This window comes from Gadus morhua, chromosome 11, assembly GCF_902167405.1.
Source record: "Gadus morhua chromosome 11, gadMor3.0, whole genome shotgun sequence".
Lineage (NCBI taxonomy): Eukaryota > Metazoa > Chordata > Actinopteri > Gadiformes > Gadidae > Gadus > Gadus morhua.
Window position 1 is genome coordinate 4,434,751 of NC_044058.1, and position 19,486 is coordinate 4,454,236.

Consider the following 19,486-nt stretch of genomic DNA (forward strand, 5'->3'; position numbering starts at 1 on the left):
ATTGTCACTAGGGTAAAACTCACAAATATATAAAAGTAAGTAGCTGATTTCGTGGATAAAGGAACCGATCTGGCCACCCTAGATCGGCTGTATTTTGGATTGAGATAGGAGGTTTCCACACAAAACAAATAAATACAAAGAGAGTTACGTTGCTTGCAGCCATCATACAATTATTTATTTGTTTAATAAATGTAAGTCAATATTTGTTGTTGCCATACATATAATCTTAATTATATATCTGTAGAAGGAACATAGTAAAGAAAGTGCAACTAGCAATTTCAAATTGCATAATAAACGTAAGGCGATTTAACCAGCAACTCGAGGTTGTATACTTATACTTAAATACTGTACACTTGTATAATTTGACAATTTCCTTATGGTATTGGTCATGTTTGCCAAAACTGATATGAATATCTAGGCGTGTTCTCGGTGCTGTCATGCGGATACTGAAGAACTGCGCACCATAACATTTATGGATCAATCGTGTCATATCAGTATGGATCAACTTATTTCAAATGAGTTCTAATTCGTGACGTTAGGGTACTAAATTGTTCGATATCCAGGACAATATAATGACCAGTAAATGCCATGAAATGACCCCTGGTGGGATCACTCCAGTTCAGCAGATGGTGTCATCTTGCTCAGGAGCAATCCTCACCTCACTCCTCGGTGAGTTGGTTCACCTCCTCTTATAGTATAATATTATATTATATTATATTATTATGTTACTCTTATACATTGGAGACCGAGCCCCATGCTGAAGGCTTCTGGGTTCGATCTCAAATGTCCTCTGCCTGTAGCAACATAACCTGTCCCTGTCCAGTAAGGACGTCGCTTTGGTTAAAATAATCAACTCAACTACTTTAGTACTTATTAATGATTCAATCCTAATGACTGTCTCCGGTCGTTTCCTGAGTACATGCGTAGTAGGGTATCTAGTAGCCTAGTATAGTAATATAGAAAGTATAGAATAGTTTAACACTAGTGTTATTCAAGGAAGTTTTGTCAGCTAAGAAGTGGAGTGGGATTTAATTGGCATGTGTGCATATATATATACATGTATGTGTGTGTGATATAAGGAGACATATAAAAAGATGGATTATTGTGCAGACGCTCATATTCCAGGTTTTGTTTTTCAGTTACACCTTTGGATGTTGTGAAGATCAGACTTCAAGCACAACATAATCCATTTCTCAAAGGTATAATAAAAAAAATCTATGTTTTACAATGTGACCTGATGTTACATGAATATGATTATATCAGAATATGGCATTATTGGGAATTTCTTCTGACAAATGTGCTTATTCTAAGTCGCTTTGGATAAAAGTGCCTGCTTAATGCCCTAAATGTAAATGTAAATGAGATTATTCAATGACTTGTCCACCTTTTCCAGGCAGATGTTTTGTCTACTGCAATGGCCTCATGGACCACTTATGTCTGTGTGAAAACGGCAACTCGAAAGTCTGGTACAAGGCTCCTGGTCATTTCAGCGGTACACTGGTAAATTATCCTCATTCAAATAGGGGTTAATCTCCCTTCAGTAATGTCAACTACCCTGCCTGGGTCACATTGTTTTGCATTGTAGGCTGCAACTAACGATTATTTTAATAATCGATTAATCTGTCGATAATTTTTTTGATTAATCGATGAATCAGATGAAAAAATAAACATTTATAATTGCCTCATCTTTATTCAAAAACTGAACATTACTTCAAATTCGCAGTGCAGACTGAAGTGTAAAAACACCAGGTTATTGCTCCAACGTCCCGGAACTATCAAAAGTAATATTAAATGATAAAAAAATAAAAAAACATAACTGGGATAACGCAAACAAAACATACAGTGTATGATATACATTTATATACAGTATATAAGGGTTGTCCATGGTTAACCGGATAACCGATAAGATCTTTATTGATACCACTATTGATACTTTTCTATTATTTTGTTGAAATAGAACTTGGATTGTTGCTTTAATTGCTAATAAGATGATCATAGCTCAAGATAGGACCTTAAAGAGGTCATCTTTACTATCTATTTTGTATTGCTGGTAAAACAAGTTTTCGCCAAATTCTCACTTTTCTTTTTTTGTGTTGCAATTGAACACATCCATCATATTACTGGGCCGACCTGAATTTTTGACACAGTTTGCTACTTTCTTTGTAAGCTAACTAGCTCCTGCCGATTTTAACATGGATTTAAAAACTGGATTACTATTTTTAAGATAACTAGCTCTATATCCTGCCGATTTTAACATGGATTTAAAAACCTGGATTACTATTTTTAACTGGCGGGACTTTCTACACCGTCCGGTTGTGTGATTACTACCGCTGCTTTGAATGACTGTTGATGCACGCGGTGCCGATTTCGAGCCCGTCTGCACACCGTCTGCAGCAGCAGCAGCTGAAAATAGTTTTTGGTTGGACTAGACGGATACTGAGTTGAAGGAGTTTTTTTAACCCAAAGACAGTGAAGCTACAAAACTTTTATATAGGCCTACAGTCCAGTGTTAAGATATGACCAAAATCCAAGCTGTGGTCGCTCACACCTAAACTCGCTGTGGGCGTGCATGAACCATGAACCAACCTGTCGGCGACATGGTCGGCGGCTGGCTCTAAAAGCAGTGCCGCGCCTACGTTGTTGTTGCAGCCCTTTTTAGGTTAAACAGATGCTATTGCATGGTTAATCTCTTATTGGCTTATATGGTTACCCGGTAACCTGCTGATCATGCACTGAAGAGACAAACCTGTCCTCTGCAAATTGAAACTGATTTGCAGTGCATTTACTGGGGAGCCCCCAGCACTGGCCCTGAATGACCTGCAAGCATTAGTATTAAGCATTAGCATTTTTTTTTTTTATTGCTTCCTATGATTCAAGTTGTATTATGCCTATGACCACTATCCTATGCTATGCTTTTCTTTACACATGCATACCGTCTCTGCAGGATGCCTTTATTAAAATTATACGACATGAAGGAATCAAGTCCCTCTGGAGCGGTCTCCCTCCAACCCTGTGAGTCTGAACTCTACCGATGCACACAACCACAGAACACATGTATTGGGTTGCTAGGATTGGTGTGTGCCAGGATTTACTTGAATTAGTCTGTTGTGTGTGATGCAGCGTGATGGCCGTCCCGGCGACTGTGATCTACTTCACATGTTATGACCAGCTGTGTGTGGCCCTGAAGGCCAGGATGGAGGGCCAAACAGAGATGGCTCCTCTCTTTGCTGGAGCTATCGCTAGAGGTGAGCGCGCATCTATGGAACAATGCTAAACAGGATAGAATCATTTCTTTATCAATTAAAGGGGACCTATTATGCTTTTTCGACTTTTATGACCTGTAAACGTTGTTCTAACGATTGATAGTCATGTTTAACCATACTAAATTGTCAAATAATGACGTACATGCATTTCGACGTATTCCCTGCTGACAGTCTGGGGTGGCTGTGCAGAGCGCTAAACACTCGGGACAAAGTTTGCATTCACTTATTCACATTTCCGGGAAATCATCTACGTAGATGCACTCCTGCCACGCCCCCATATGCCTGGTCAAATCTGCCCGTGCGCGTGCTTCAAGGAAGGTAACCAATCACAACGGAGTTGGGTGGGCAGGAGGGGGGCGAGGGGGCGGAGAAGGACGAAACCGTTCGTTGACAGAGAATGCTGAAAGCGCCAGATGAGAGGAAGAGTTTCCCGAAAATCTACATTGTTTTTTTGTGTATGGTTAAATATGACTATCAATCATTATAACAACGTTTTTAGGTCATAAAAGTCGAAAAAGAATAATAGGTCCCCTTTAAGATATTTCTTGATGTGGAAAAATCGACTTTAATAAGGTAAACCCTGGCAGGAACATCATATGGAGATTCAACTTTTTAAATGTACCATTGTTTGCTCACACACAACGTTAACCCTTCCTATGGTCCAGATGTGACACATGAGGTTATGTAAAAGGTTTCCGCCCTTCTTAAAATGATCCGGCTTTTGTGTTACCATCAGATGGTCAGGGACAAATAAATGCCCCCCCAGCAGAGTGAAAAACCAGGTACTCCATTCAGATACATGCAGGAACCAGAAAGGGCTAGGCATCTGGCTCAAGGTAGACATTGGGGTGTGAATCCAAAGCCTTTAGGCCTAACCAGCAATCCTGTCTTATTTCAGTAGGCTCGGTGACGGTGATCAGCCCCCTGGAGCTGATCCGCACCAAGCTCCAGTCTCAGAAGCAGTCCTACAGGGAGCTGGGCGCCTGCATCCGCACGGCGGTGGAGAGCGCCGGGTGGCTGTCTCTGTGGAGGGGCTGGGGCCCCACGCTGCTCAGGGACGTGCCCTTCTCCGCCATGTACTGGTACAACTACGAGAAGGGGAAAGCCTGGCTGTGCGAGCGGAACAACACCACAGAAGCCACGTTTGCCATCACCTTCCTCTCCGGGGCTGCATCTGGTGCTGTGAGTCGCTCGAGTGAGCTCTAACCACCCAATCAGAATTAGACACTATTTCATAGTCAAGTAATAATTCAATCATTTACTTTGTGTGTTCTGTTTCAGATTGCCTCTATAGCTACTTTACCATTTGACGTGGTCAAGACTCGACGGCAGGTCGAGCTTGGAGAGTTACAAGCACTGAATTGTAATTACACAATTAGGCCTCTGTTTGTTCATTCTTTATTGGATTTTGATTAGTAATGGAAGGAAGGCAACTATTTGTTTTTTACAAAGTCACCCTCAATAGAGCTGTGTGTTTTGCTAACCAGCAGCGTCTCTTTCTTGTCAGTGTCATTGTGCAAGAGCTCCAGCTCCACATGGAGCGTGATGAGCAGGATCGTGGCCGAGAGCGGCCCTCGCGGACTGTTCGCAGGTCGGTACTGATACGAAGCTTCAGCCACGTGATTTGACCCACCGATGATCTGCCAACCCTTCTCACCTCAACCTCTCGTTAACAGGCTTCCTGCCCAGGCTCATCAAGGTGGCCCCGGCCTGCGCCATTATGATCAGCACCTATGAGTTTGGGAAGGCCTTCTTCCACAAGCAGAACCAGGAGACCGGACTGTTTCGGCTTCAGCCTGGCAACAGCTGATTCGCCCCCGCTCCTCAGTGCATTTGCTTGACTGATGCAAAGCCCATGTGAGCCCATGTTGCCTGAGCTGGTCCTTTGCAAGCGAGTGCCAAAAGAAAACTATTGCATATATTTAGATTGGTTTTGTTAATGAATGACAGGTATATTTATCATGATTTGACGATCAATGCATACCAGTTAAGAGTCCTTCTGAGTCGGGTATGATGCAAGCTGTGATTTATGTAGACTAGTTGATGCAGACTAAAGAACCTCCCATTTCCCTGGAGAACAGGGAAATAGGGCAATGGCAACAAGCAGTGAGAGCAACCATAAATGGTTGCTCTCACTGCTTGTTGTCAATGCCCCATTTCCTTTGATATATGGGGGAGTGGAAGGGGCAGACGTTATGAAGATACCACTGGACCACACGGTCCATTATGAGCACACGTCTTTGAGTCTCATTCTATTTTCCAAATCTGATTAGGTTTAAATTAAATAAATGTGTTTTTCTTTACTCAAGATGTTTACATTTCTAATTTTTAACACATAATAAATAAGCAAAGTATAATTTCAATATGTAATTGAACATAACAGAACATAAACGTGTTTATCCCAGAATGGGCTAATCATATTTATAATGATAAAATAGTAAGGAATCAATATCATAGCAATCGACTTGGTTCACATTTTATTTCAACAGACAGAAAAAATAAATAAGCACATTCAATCAATCTAGGTGCAAATGGCCGCTGTGATTAGCTAAAGGCAAAAGGTAGAAAGGTAAAAGTTCACTCTCCAAGTACACAACTGGTCATAAACCCTGTCCTAACAAATCTTTATATGTGATGGCACTTCATTTATTAAGTTACTCCTTCAGGACAATTGGATTAAAAAAAACAACTAAGAATAAAGAAAGTTATATACAAAAGCAAAAATGTGTACATTTCTGAATTAAGATAATACAGTCAGTGCAATCACCTCCCCAAATTATAACTCGGAGTATCAGGGCTTGTGATATTTACCTGAGAACCAAACAGTTCAATACTTCAATAGACAGATAAATTGTTAAATGGCTGAAAAAATGCTGAGTCAATCCAAACAAGGAGCACAGATAAAAGGAACAGTTTAAAAGTGGCCAAACAGAGGGGACTTTGTAGTGCAACATCTGATATGGGAACAATTTTGCAATATGTCCCAACCTCAACACCTTTTTTTGTTAAATTATTTTTCCCTTAAATAGCTTGTCGGTAGTAAAAAGTTGCTGTGCTAACTTTGGATTGACTTCAATGTTTATCTTTAAGAAAAGATAGGCGTGAGGAGACAATGTGATGAACCACAGATGACAACACCAATTAACCACGTCAAATAAAGCCTCCCACAAGGTGTCTTACAGCTGAATGCAACACAGAACATGTGGTTAGAGATCATCTCAACACTATTTATTACAAACTCTACATGCAAAGGCAGATTCTTGCGCACCATCACCTTTACAGTCACCATGGTTTAACACCCCTTGAGTCCTACTTGTCACAGATTCCAACACAAATAATACCACTCAGATCAGTGGAACCATTGTTTTTGAAGATTGTATGAAGGAAGGCCTGACTGCTCTCCACGTGTCCATCTCCTAGGAGGGGGTCAGGCCTGGGGTGCTTGTCTCTGTGGTAGGACTGGCCAAACATTCGCTGGATTTCAGGCTGGCCAGAGACTTATAGCTGGCTACTGAGGTCAAGGAGCCACACAGGCCTCGCAGAGAGGGCGTCTCCTCCTTAGCTGCGTTACAGGGAACACAAAGGGTTAAACATCATCATCTCAGGGACACAGGGTCCATTAGCCGTTACCAACGTGCTGCTGCAGTCCTGCGCACCGTGATGTGGCCAGTGCTCCCCGGCGGGCCTGGTCTCCGCGCCGGGGCTCTGCGCAGGGTCCAGAGACGTCTGGGATAGACTCATATTGACAGACAGCTGCTCCAGGCTCTGGAAGCTCTTTCTGCAATGAGAGTACAGAGGGGAAGAGGGAGGTGAATATTAAAGGGGACATATTATACCACCAGGCGTGAGTGTGATTTGCCCTTAAGCCGTTTTGAAAGTCTGCCCCTTCTGACATCACTAGTGGGCGTGTCCACTTAGATCTGTGCAGGATAGATGAGTAACGTTTACTTCAGTCCACTGGGTAGGCTGGTAGACTGATCTATCCAGCACTGATCTATGCAGACTTAGATCTATTGAGACAGCATGATAGGACCTGGTTCACCTACTCCTCCCACGGCTCCGTGCTTTTCCTGAAGAGCAGGGTATCCAAGGCAACAGCGCTGGCATCTAAGGTACCAGGAGAGGGCCACTGATTAGTCAGGTGGGCCGTCAGCTCCTGTCTGGAGCGGAGGTCGTTGTTCTTCAGGACGGTCCTGTGGAGGTAGGGGACTGACAGCTTTGAGTGACCTGATTCTACATTGGTTTGTATGGTAATTGGTCCTTTGTGAACAGGAGAGAGGAGAGAGACAGAGGAGTGGGTGGAAAAGGAGAGGGGATCACCCCGCCAAGACACTGATTTCTGAATGATTAATATTAGTCACATTTTATTTATTCACAATCTGTAATTTAGGGAGAAAGGCTTTCTGCATGTTCCAAGACAGGCATAGACGCGAAGAGATTGATCTGTCATCCGTCATGATTTTCCTCAATTAGAAAATCATGTAGATTATCACATTGTAGACATGTGATTGATATTTAAATGTAAATATCGATCAAAGGGGCTTTTAGAGGTGAAGATATCTAAAAGCACTGAAAATGCAGAGAGTTTAAAAGTTGAAATTGTCCACATATTTTAAGTGTTTGTGAACAAGCAGGCCACAAACACACATGCACCTCAACGCCCCCAGCTGTGTTCTGAATGTCAACTCCACATTGGACCTGCCGTCATACCATCTCCAGCCAGCCATCAGTGAGGTCACACGAACACAGTTGTCCACGCACGTTCCAACACACGCACTGACGCATGCACACACGCATGACGCACACACACAGGAAACAGAGCACACTTACAGTTGGTTCTGTAGCTCGAGTATAATGTATTCAAGCTGCTCCTTCTCCATGCTGTGAGATAAGTGTGTGTCTGCCAGCTGCTGTTCTAGAGCCGAGTTGTTTGATATTGACTTGGACAGTTGGACTTCACGCAGGCGGACCAGGTCTTCCAGGTAACTCTGAGTTGAGATGAGAAGGACACACACAGACACACGACGGAAACAAACGTGCATTTTAACAACACCACCTACAGCACAAATTTTCTTGAGAAGCTGATTTTTTATCAACGTATATGCACTGCTTGTTGCACCTGCATTAATTCTCCAAAGATCATCCCGACCTTTACCTTTTTGAAAACCGGAATTATTTAACTCTTGACATCATTCAAAGTAAATGTTAAATCTGGCAATCATTATCTGCACATGATTGCATCTGATCTGACACACACACACACACACACACACACACACACACACACACACACACACACACACACACACACACACACACACACACACACACACACCCTACCTTTTGTTCCAACACCATGCGGTACTTTTGTTCGAGGCGTTTGCATTTGGTAACCAGGCTGCTCTGCTCAGTAAAGATGTCGGCTGCCGTGGCCATTTTGTCCGGAGTGCTGCTTTCACTGCCACTGCTCCCAACAGTCCTCATCTCGTCCTCATCACTACTGATACTGTCTGCACTGATGGACGCACACACACACAGCATAGCACCATGTTAGGGCACTGTCTTGTAATTCTGATTTAGGAGTATGTTGGCAGTGAGACTTGAAAGCCTTTTGTTTACTTCAGGGTGAACTTCAGGTAGGGCGTGTAGTCGATCACAGAGGGGTACGCTCCATCTAGCCCCTCTCCTTTCAGACAGAAGCTGAAGAGAAAGGACATTCAAATGGAAGGAAATTAAAAAGGAAACTGTTCGTTTTTTGTACGCACTAACCCCCTATTCAATCCAAGATTGCATCAGCTGATTAATCACATTTATTACAATAGTGAAGGGGATTCTATGGTCTATATTCAATCTCTGATTATCAGATCAGTTACGCACAAGAACGCTGCGCGGTAATGGAGGTCGGCTGTGAGGGTACTACCTCAATTAATAGCTGTAGTGTTAAGAAGCTATTTAGAATTCTATTTTTTTTGCCAATTTCAAACATCCTGGACAATTTAAAAAAATTAAGGTTGGTTCAGACAAACAAAAAGAAATCAAACAGTCATGGTAACAAAGATATTGACATGTAACCCAGAGAGGCCTTTGTGATGACAAAACAGCAAAAAGGGGGTGAATTACATCAGCAGGCAGAACGACAACAAGAACTGCACCTGAAGTCTATGGTGTTGAGGCCAATCAGGGTGTCAGCCAACAGGCCAGCCTCCTCTCCAAGCATGATCGCTCCTTCCTCATAGAACCTCCTGGAACCAACATGTTCAGACCCAGATGAAGCATTCACATAACCAACAATGTCTCTGTCCAATGGTAAGATGGGACATAGGGGTATCAGGAAGTTTAAACAGTAAAGTCTTTATTGTTACCGGCTTAATGCTAATATTGGTATTGCATGCTTTTTGTTTACAATACCATTAAGCTGGCACTTGCATGTGTACCAAGAAAGACCAGACCTGGATGTTTTAAACTCCCGCAGGGCAGTGGAGATGTATTCTGAAAATCTTTTCTCCATTAGAACCACCCTGATCCAGGCCCTTCCCTGCACACATGTAGCACGAAAGAAAGAAAGAAAGAAAAAAAGAAAGAAAGAAAGAAAGAAAGAAAGAAAGAAAGAAAGAAAGAGTTCATTAGGATTATTTACCATCATGAATGACATCAAATGGATAGGACCAATTAGTATGAATCAGTAACAGCACCCAGACCCTACAACCCTGACCCCGTACTACCCTGACCCCCCACAGATGGACCAACCTTTGTAGTAGAGGGTCCCACGGCAGCCTACCTCACTGCATTCGAAAGAAAACGTGTGTGACTCTTGTTGTCTCTTGTGGCGTTTTCATTAGACAATAATTTATGAACAGTACATTTCATGACCACAAGGCTCAGTATAATGTTCGACTGTGCAACAAAACGGTCGTACTAAGTCTGCCTCAACCCCTGACAAAAACAACAACAAAAAGAATGCACCATTCACAATAGAGTGTTTGTGGTGTGTCTTTGTGTGCATGTGTTTGTTGCAGTTTGGAAAAAAATAAATCAGTTGACTAGAGGCAAGAATACCTCATATTTCGTTAACATTGCCCAATTTCCCCTGCTTTTCTGCCTTTCAATATTTATTCAAAGAAAAAAAATCACATTCACAATGACTCATTCATTCAGGTCATTCTGTGGACTCTTTAGTCGTGATGTTTACCTTCGCCCGAGACGACTGCACATTCTCCATGCTTTCAATGCTACGTATGCAACTGTGTGGGACCTTATTGCAGGCCACTTTAACATAATCCCAGAAGGTTCGGGTGCTCTCATAGCCAAACCATGTCACCTGACCTGAGAGTGAGAGTAAAAGAGAGCGAGAGACACAGTATTAATCACACATTTAGACTTCATATCTCCTGTCTGTATTGCACCTGTGTAGCGTGTGTCTAGTTGTTAAATAATAATAAGAATGCAGTTACTTGCATCCCTTGGGATAATGAAGGATGATTGACGTGTACTGGAGTGGTCTATACGTTACCTTTGAGCCTGTGACTGAAAATGTGCTCCAGGATGGAAACAAAATTGATAAATTCTGGAGACGAATCATCTATCGTCTCGAAACAAGAGCGGTCGAGCAAGGTCTTCACAGAAAACCTGAGTATGAGAACATAACCGGCCCAGCTTGTCACCACGCAGAACGTGTTGCACAACGACAACAACAACTACAACAGCAGGAATGATCCTAAATATAAAACACTAATCAATATAATTTCAGTGGCTAGCGCATGGAATTGATAGCATATCATCTCCAGTATAAGCAAGATGCTTTAATTTACTATTTGGCATTAAGCCATTTATCTAGTTAGAAGTGCAGCCCACCATGCGCACTGACTTTACCTAATAGGGGTTTTGTCAATTAGGCAGAAATCAAGAGTAAATGGGCAAGGTTGAGTGTATTCTGATGCTCTTCAGAAGCAAGCTCACTGCTCTAATCCAACCCATGCACATTTCATAACGAAGCCGTATTTGGATTGGATATACAGATGCATTAATGGGAAGGCGGACTACCATAGATTGACTAATGATGGTCAGGTAGCATTTACCTGTGAATGGGTGCTGCGTGGTCATTCTAAATGCAGGGTGTGGATAAACTTTGTGTGTGTACGAGGTAGGACATATATGAAAATGAGAGAGAGAGAGAGAGAGAGAGAGAGAGAGAGAGAGAGAGAGAGAGAGAGAGAGAGAGAGAGAGAGAGAGAGAGAGAGAGAGAGAGAGAGAGAGAGAGAGAGAGAGAACGAACGATGTAAAGTAGTATTTACATCATAAAGCAGCTAGCAATATTTCCCTTCTGCTGTGGTTTGTTTGTTGATCTTAAAACCCCAGAACCAATTCTGTTAACGTCAGAGAAAGATATCTGCGTGGGGGAGATAAGTGGCTGATGTCATCAAAATGATGCCCTCGCAAGTTGGATATGAATCCCCATCAGCTAACATAATGCTCATTCTCACAAGACTTGACCAATCACCGATCGTCAACATATTTATAATTGATGCTTACCTGCATACAGTAAGAAGATTCCTTCTCTCCACCGCTCCGCTGCGGAAAGATCCCCGTTTGCGGGCGAGATGCAGCCCCAGGCTGAGCGATGCCATCCCCGGTTCCGCTCCGTAGTCCCACTCCGAATCAATGTTGGCCGATAACGCAGTGGCTGGTCCGCCGTTCACTGCATTAGAACAGGACCGAGTCAACGGGCCCGGTTCTGACGATGATCTTTAGTCAACACGACTGACGTTCGCTCTCTTGCCAAAAAAAAATGAAAGGATGGTTTGAATGGGAGTGGTTTGTTATCAGGTTCGCCTGTTCCGTGGCCTGTCCGGCCCCTCTGCTAGGCTGAGGCGGAACCACTGTTGAGTGATATGACGCCACTACGTAGGACACTCAAGATATCGATCAGTAGGTAAATCCATCGTTTGAGAATAACAGTGATTTCGTTTCTAATGAGCTTCATAGTAGGCCTAGTGTGCCAAAATTGTCTGACCAAATCAACGGATGGACAGTTTGTGACATTGTTTACATTGAGGTGTAAACTGTAAAATGACAGCTTTACAATAAGGTAGGCCTACTGTTCAATAGGCATAATATAGCCCACTAACTAACAATGTGGGATTTTTATGAAACACGTCTTAAATAGACCTACATTTTTGCATATAGAATGTATAATACCATATTTAATTTGTTTACTTACACGTATTTAAGAACTGGTTTAGGCGTGATCCATACTACCACTGCATTTAAATCCTCAAACTATTAAGCGCAGAAGACCCTGATGACATCATGTGGGAGTTAGTGAGGGACAACGACACCCAGCGGCCGTAAAGAGATGAGGAGTCAGAAACGATTCCAATGATTAAAATATGATTGGACCTGCTTGCTCACTCATTTGATGGCAATAGCTTAGGCCTTCAAGATGAAGAATGCATTGTATTCACATTATATAGGCTTTCTCAACAGAAAAAAGAAGGCTGTCTACTGTCTTTTTCTTACTACTGCATAGCACTGAATGTATGGAGGCGTTTTGATTTGTTGCGCAATGTGTGTGTGTGTGTGTGTGTGTGTGTGTGTGTGTGTGTGTGTGTGTGTGTGTGTGTGTGTGTGTGTGTGTGTGTGTGTGTGTGTGTGTGTGTGTGTGTGTGTGTGTGTGTGTGTGACCTGTGACTTTACAAATTGAGGAGGACAGGAGGCATACATTTTAATGGGGAATTTATTCATAAAATAAATCCTGTTATGAAGTAGTAAAAAAAGTTGGTTACGTCATAACCTAAGCCCCGCCTGGTGTAAACTAGGTACTGCCAAAATTATGTCATCGTCTATGACAGACTAACCCTAAACATAAGGGAAAACATTAAATTGACTTTAAAAGGGTTGTTAGGGAAAGCGAAGCAACAAATTTTGCCGATGTAAGCAAATGTTGACTTCGGATTAAAATAACCTTCACTAATGGGCTAACAGAGGGTAGTATTGATATATTTGAAGGGACACTTCACCGATTTGCATTAAAGGGTAATTCCGGTGTAAAATAGATTTGGGATATGTTTTGTATGATAACGAGTTGAAACTTTTGTTTTGGAGCACAAAAACTGCATATAGACGCTTTCTTCAGTTGGCTTTTTTTAGCAGATTCTATCGAAACGCTACAAGCTTGGAACGTTGGGGGCACTGGTTATGGTAAAAACTAAATCCCTATTTTAAACCACTTAAAAGGCTAAAAGTAGCCCGACACTTCTTCAGTAGTATAATAAGGGTCTTAACATATTAAACGAGGCATTGAGAACTTTGTAAGTTTACAGATTTTTTATTAAAAAGGACATTTTATACACAATACCATCAGTAGATCACCCGTCGACCCAATTTTGTTTTTAAAACTCGATAATTTTTTGGCGAACACAGAGTTTGCGTGTTGCTGACGGATGTCACAATCTCTGTGTTCGTCAATCTACCTATCGATTTAGATACAAGTGTGTAGATTTGTTATGAACGAAGATAAACGGTTGAAAATTGATTTAGTTATGTCTTAAACAGTTTGAAGTACCAGAGGACCAATAGTATTCAGCTGCAGCCCCGGAGAACAACACCCTAGCGTGACAACAACAACCCAGGCGCGACGGAAGTACTCTGTGGGGTATTCCACAAACGGAGGTTTAACGAACACTAGCCTTACACCTGACACATCTCTGGACCGGCGGCGACATAATGGACGTCTTATCACTATTTGGCATTGTGAATTTGATTTTAATGAAAGCACAGCAGTAGAGAGCTTTTCTCTGCCTGCTGCTTCAATTAAGAAGGAAGAGGAAAGCACAGCTACGTCAATTTCTCGTCCGATCTTTATATTTACCCCCACCTCCGCCGCAAATAAGAGGAATTTGGATGCGAGTCCGCAGCCAAGACTGATGGGAAAGAGTGGTCTTACGGGAATTTAGAGACCAGGAATGGCAAGAAAATTTTAGGATGAGTCGGCAGTCTTTCGTGAAGTTATGCAAGCTCATGAAGAATATATCGCCAGAGGAGGTAACTGTACGAAGAGCAATACCGTTGGCAATGAGGGTTGCCATGGTACTGTACAAGTTGGGCAGCAGCGCCGAATATAGGCTGAACGCTAATCAGTTCAGGGTGCATAAAAGTACCGTTAAAAAGTTTGTTTATATGTTCTGCAAAAGTACTAGTAGTAGCCTACTCATCTACAGTTATCTCGGACGCGCGCCGTCACTACGATACGCGAACACGTCATTAATAAACACCCATGTCCCGTCGCTTAGCAACCGGACATGCTTACCGGACTACTTACGGAGTGATAACAAAGACGTGAATCAGGCAATAAATCCACTTTCCTTGACAGCGGTCAAGTTCGGTGTGCATAAAAGTACAGACGGAGCTCAGTGGACCAATTGCGAAGTACTGCAGTTGCTCTAAATTAAACCCCAATCTATTCGGAATAAGTGTATACATGGCGATTAAAACGGACTACACCACCTCTTCTATTCGGCATAGAATTCTATGCCGAACAGATAATTGTATTCCAAATAAGGCATATATATGATAATTTGTATTCCGCATAGAAATCTATGCGGAATACATAGAGTTAACTAACCCAGAGTTTTCGGTTCCACAGCAGCGGTTATGCATTAGTTCAATCAACGCGGGGTTGGTTAACACAGGGTTGTGCGCGTCCACGCCAAACCTAAAAAGGCATGATGTATGGATCATGGAAACCCTGATCGATATGGCGAAAACGGGCCGCTTATTTCAATGAAATGGAACTCCAGGTTCTCCTGGAGAGTTATGACGAGGAGAAGGACATTATCACAAGAAAGGGGAACGCTAAAGCCTCTGCAACCCGGAGAACCAAAGCCTGGCAGCGGATCGCTGACCACGTAAATGCGTTAGTTACACGTCAAAAGCATGATCCTTAATATTTGAGCCATGAATCTATAAATATCCCAGTTAAGCATTCTTAACGTTCCTACCACATAACCCTTTTCATCTAAAAAAATATGTACTCCGATGGCCCCCAAGCGGTCAGCGGATCAAGTAAAAATGAAGTATAAAAACATACAAACTGGTAAGCTTTTCCCACCATCGTATTGGTCTAAATTTAAATGAGCCATTGTTTTTAAGCCAATTGTGAAAAGGCTGACAGTCGGCAGACTGGATCTGGCCCTCAAATTGTCTTGACCCCGGTGGAGGAGCTGTTAATAAACATAAATTCAGGGCGCCCTGGCATGGAGGGTGCACCTGGAGGTACCTCCTCAGAGTCAGGGCCCATTTGAGGGTACCCCACTGGTTGAATGTAGGTTTTTGTGTTTTCTTGTACTTTAGATTTTGTTTGCCTTCGAAGTAACACATGCAAACCGTGTGCGTGCCTCAGCGCATATGTTCCAAATGTTTCTTTTTTTGGTAACAATTCATCAACTTCACAGATCAAGATGAATTAGTGCTTGTAATGAAGCCGCCGGCTACGATCGAACATTCTCCAGTGGATGTAAGTCCGTTAGGACTATTTTATACTTTATGTTGTAAGTGCCTCTCGGCATAGGCCTAGTACTCAGACAATATTGCTCTTTGTATGATAGGAGGCCGATAAAAATCTTGGATGGGTCATCTGAAAGGACTGAGATGCGCTCAGCATCTCCAACATTATAGATAAAACCACCACTTGCAAAAAAACAGAGGGCTACGCATATAGTCTAGAGTGAACTGAGGCCAGGTCCTCGATTGATAGTGTTGGCTATGTAAGGTTGGAGAAGGCTATTTAAATATATTAAAGATTTGCGCGAGAATCTATATCTCTCCAGCAAAAAGTCATCCGTTATGCCAAGACGCGAGCCGTGGTTTTATTAATCGCTCCCGGTGGATTGCACGTATAATTTGCGCTCCGATATCAGCAGTTCTCTCATCAAAAGGGCATGCCTTTGGAACACATGAAATCTGCGGTGAACGCGGGTTTAAATACCCAAAACCGGGTTACGTTTCAAACTTAACCTGCGCAAAACCTCCTCCGACCAGGTTTGGTTCAGAGCATATGTTTCTACAGTAACTAACATACCGTGTTCATTTTGGAACAGAAAACCTAGGGTTACCGCAAACCCTGGGTTAACTTACCAGGTTATGTGATAAAACCGGCTTTGTGGAATACCCCACTGGTGTGACGGAAGTTATTTATTTGTGAGACTGTCAATATGCTTAATATACTGAGTAATATTCATGTTAACTCTCACTTACTTCCATGAACGAAGTGCAGCAAATTTTCAAAAAGGGCACGGTATTATTATATTCGAATTTGGCGAAAAGTAAATAAACCGCGGCACAGCTTTAACATGAATATAATTCAATATTTTAAGCATATTGACAGTCTCACTTCCATGGTTGATCTTTGATGTCTGATAGCGGTGTGTAAAAAAGCTTTCAAAATAAATCACTTCCGTCACACCAGAGTATTTCCGTCGCGCCTGGGTTGTTGTTGTCACGCCAGGGTGTTGTTTTCCGGGGCTGCAGCTGGACCCTACTCCCATGACTCCCATGTTAAAAAAAGATAATATTTTAAAAGTAGAATATTTTTAAAAGTATAAAATATTTATAAAATCTGAAAAAAAGCGCACGATTCCAAGCTATTCTGATCTTTGGTCTTTCCACATCAATCTGAAGTCGCGGTTCAGTCTGAACTTTAGAGAGTCAAAGCCAACGTTTCTTCCCCCAATTCCTTCTCCACCATGGCCGAGAATCAATACCCGGGTATTATTTTGCAAAGCCGCTCCCGTCCGTACCTGCGAATTGCAAATTAAAAAAAGCACATCATCCACTGTGGACGGTTTTAGCTCCTGAATAACCTATCTAGCACCGGAGAAGACTCGCTCGTAATCGCAAAACCCGTGACCGACCTGCTCTGTTCAGGCGACCGACCCGACCCGAACCCGTGCAGGACTCTGGCCGAGAAAACCCCACTACGAGTCTTTACTTGTTGTGGAAGTACCAGAGACGTCCGAGAACTCGAGAACTCGCAGTCTTTAGTTCATAATATCGTCCGGAGGCGCACACAGCTTTTGGCCATGATATTATATGTTATATTATATTACATAGATACCTATATATTATATAATTTCGATGTAGAGCTCCGGAAGGTGTGTTTAGGAATCCTACTATCATAGCCAAGACCCGCCCTACCCTAACCCTAACCCCTAGCTAAACCTAGTGAATAACATTCCGCACCTGACCAGACCCGTTATAAATTGATACCGACGCCCGACCCGCACCCGAAAGGAAAGTTAGACACATTAGATGGAACGCCGGGGAATAACAGGTGTTTGGGGTGGTCCATTAGATTGCTGTGCAAATAAAGCACATCATCCACTGTGGATGGTTTTAGTTGACTCCTCCACTCCTGAATAACATATCCAGCACCGTACTAGGGCTCCGGGCGGCGTATTTATCAATCCTACTATGGCCACGCCAAGGGCCTTCCTACCCTAACCCCAACCCCTAACCCTAACCCCTAACCCTAGCAGCTAATATCAAGCCAGTAAAAGTGCGTAGTTGAATCCAAAGACAGTAGAAATAAGATAGGCTGACCCTCATCGTCTGGCCGAACGGGCAGTCATCGTGGCGAAAACTGCCGGTGTCATCCTCTGCCTCTGCTCCACCGGTGCGGTAACAGCGGCCCGGACGGCGGCATGGCAGCACCTCATACAGAGGAACCTGTGGCCGCAGCAGACCCCGGGCATCCCTGAGCCGATGAGGCGACAGTTGCCGGAGTGCCCCATCAGCCCGGACGGGCTGTTCGGGCCCCACCTGTCATCTATGGTGGACGAAATGCAGGCTGCTTCCGAGGAGGCAGAGAAATTCCGGAGACATGTCTCCCGCCCTCCGCCTCCACCCCGGCAGCAGTGCTCCGCCCCGGGTTCCCGTCGCCGCCATAGGCCCCCGACAGCCACTGTCCCGGCGCCGTCGGCAGCTCCTCCTCCTGGCCCCCCGGCTTACCAGCCTCGCCTGGCTTATAAGCCCCGCCCGCCTCCATCGCAGGCTGCGGCGAGCGGCCAGCAAGGGCCCCGGGCAGCGGGCTCATGGGGCAATGTCCCGCCCCATAAGCGCCGGCGAAGGCTATGATGGGGCGAGGGAGAAGCGTGAGTCGGCGAGGAAACAACGGCTCTTTTAAGAGCCACCCACCTCTTTACTAAAGACGGTTGTTTTCTCCCCACACCCCAGTTAACGCCGGAGCCTACTGGCTCGGCCATAACTGTTTCACACGCATCTCCCGCTACATATAGGCAGGCCGTCAATAAACCTTGTATTATTGATCGAGCCAACCCTTCATTACCTTTTAAAAGGCAACCTCGCCCGGCTTACCAGCCCCGCCCGCCTCCATCGCAGGCTGCGGCGAGCGGCCAGTAAAGGCCTCGGGCAGCTGGCTCATAGGGCGATGTCCCGCCCCACAAGCGCCGGCTATTACGGGGCGAGGGAGAAGCGTGTGACAGCGGGAAACACCTCTTTACTAAAGACGGCTGTTTTCTCCCCACACCCTAGTTAACGCCGGAGCTTATCGGCCCGGCCATAACTGTTTCACACGCATCTCCCACCACATATAGGCAGGCCGTCAATAAACCTTGTATTATTGATCAAGCCAGCCCTACATTACTTTCCCCTCACCACATCATGCCTGGCATGACATGTGGCGAGACGGCCGCTATAGCGAGTGCTATTCCTCCTCGCGTCCCAACGCTCAGGAGATAGGAAGCTACACTCTTGTCACAAGCTGAGCAGGTAGGGCATGCCTCTGCTAATGAGACACACCCAGTCCTTTCGGGCAGAGCTCCCCATGGGCTGCGGGGAGGACTCCTCCCCTCGCAGCGGCGGCAGGGGCTCAAGCGTGGCTCGTTTCCATGACAGCCGCATCAAAACAAGAAGCCGCACAGCCGCTCTCAGAGCATTACTCAGAATGGCTGAACACGTGCACCCAGGCCAAATGGATGGACAGGCTGATCAGCAAGGGTCACCTCCGTTCCGCCACGATTCAACGGGACTGAGGAAACAATGCTGTCATCCAAGGATCAACAGCTGTCACTTTTGGCGGAGCTCCAGCAGCTTCTAGCGAAAAAAGTGATTTCCACAGTCCCGAAGGGAGAGGAAATGCAGGGATTCTATTCCTGGTATTTCCTGGTACCCAAGAAAACAGGAGGGCTGAGACCGATACTCGATCTAG

The 19,486-nt window shown here is 44.1% G+C and overlaps 2 protein-coding genes across 5 annotated transcripts; one reads left to right on the forward strand and one right to left on the reverse strand.

Annotated features, from left to right (window-relative positions):
- The first annotated feature begins 154 nt into the window (after positions 1-154).
- On the forward strand, positions 155-5,719 carry slc25a40 (solute carrier family 25 member 40). The gene is made up of 9 exons (XM_030370895.1): positions 155-669; positions 1,140-1,199; positions 1,394-1,500; positions 2,945-3,012; positions 3,121-3,245; positions 4,162-4,445; positions 4,545-4,626; positions 4,771-4,854; positions 4,940-5,719. Exons 1-9 carry the CDS (start codon positions 573-575, stop codon positions 5,071-5,073), a joined length of 1,041 nt encoding a protein of 346 aa, XP_030226755.1. The 5' UTR covers positions 155-572; the 3' UTR covers positions 5,074-5,719.
- Positions 5,715-12,569, reverse strand: rundc3b (RUN domain containing 3b). Of its 4 annotated transcripts, XM_030370892.1 has the most exons (12): positions 12,482-12,569; positions 11,794-12,035; positions 10,774-10,889; positions 10,453-10,586; positions 9,713-9,798; positions 9,416-9,505; positions 8,883-8,963; positions 8,604-8,778; positions 8,094-8,251; positions 7,310-7,456; positions 6,920-7,041; positions 5,715-6,825 (listed from the first exon to the last, which is right to left on the reverse strand). In XM_030370892.1, the coding sequence occupies exons 2-12, from the start codon at positions 11,886-11,888 to the stop codon at positions 6,680-6,682; spliced, it is 1,350 nt and encodes a 449-aa protein (XP_030226752.1). In that variant the 5' UTR covers positions 11,889-12,035; positions 12,482-12,569; the 3' UTR covers positions 5,715-6,679. The 4 variants fall into 4 exon arrangements, with proteins under 4 accessions (XP_030226752.1, XP_030226753.1, XP_030226751.1 ...); XM_030370893.1 differs by lacking the exon at positions 12,482-12,569 and having other exon boundaries at positions 7,310-7,370; positions 11,794-12,176; XM_030370891.1 differs by lacking the exon at positions 12,482-12,569 and having other exon boundaries at positions 11,794-12,171.
- Between the last annotated feature and the right edge of the window lie 6,917 nt (positions 12,570-19,486).

What these genes read in the sequence shown, in the direction of transcription:
- slc25a40 (XM_030370895.1), top strand. Translation starts at nt 573, where the DNA reads ATGACCAGTAAATGCCATGAAATGACCCCTGGTGGGATCACTCCAGTT. An exon ending in GTCATTTCAGCGGTACACTG is followed by an intron (nt 1,501 to 2,944) that starts GTAAATTATCCT and finishes CCGTCTCTGCAG; the next exon opens with GATGCCTTTATTAAAATTAT. An exon ending in TGCTGGAGCTATCGCTAGAG is followed by an intron (nt 3,246 to 4,161) that starts GTGAGCGCGCAT and finishes GTCTTATTTCAG; the next exon opens with TAGGCTCGGTGACGGTGATC.
- rundc3b (XM_030370892.1), bottom strand. Translation starts at nt 11,888, where the DNA reads ATGGCATCGCTCAGCCTGGGGCTGCATCTCGCCCGCAAACGGGGATCT. An exon ending in TACCTGAAGTTCACCCTGAA is followed by an intron (nt 8,779 to 8,882) that starts GTAAACAAAAGG and finishes TGCGTCCATCAG; the next exon opens with TGCAGACAGTATCAGTAGTG. An exon ending in AGCACGGAGCCGTGGGAGGA is followed by an intron (nt 7,042 to 7,309) that starts GTAGGTGAACCA and finishes CTCTCATTGCAG; the next exon opens with AAAGAGCTTCCAGAGCCTGG.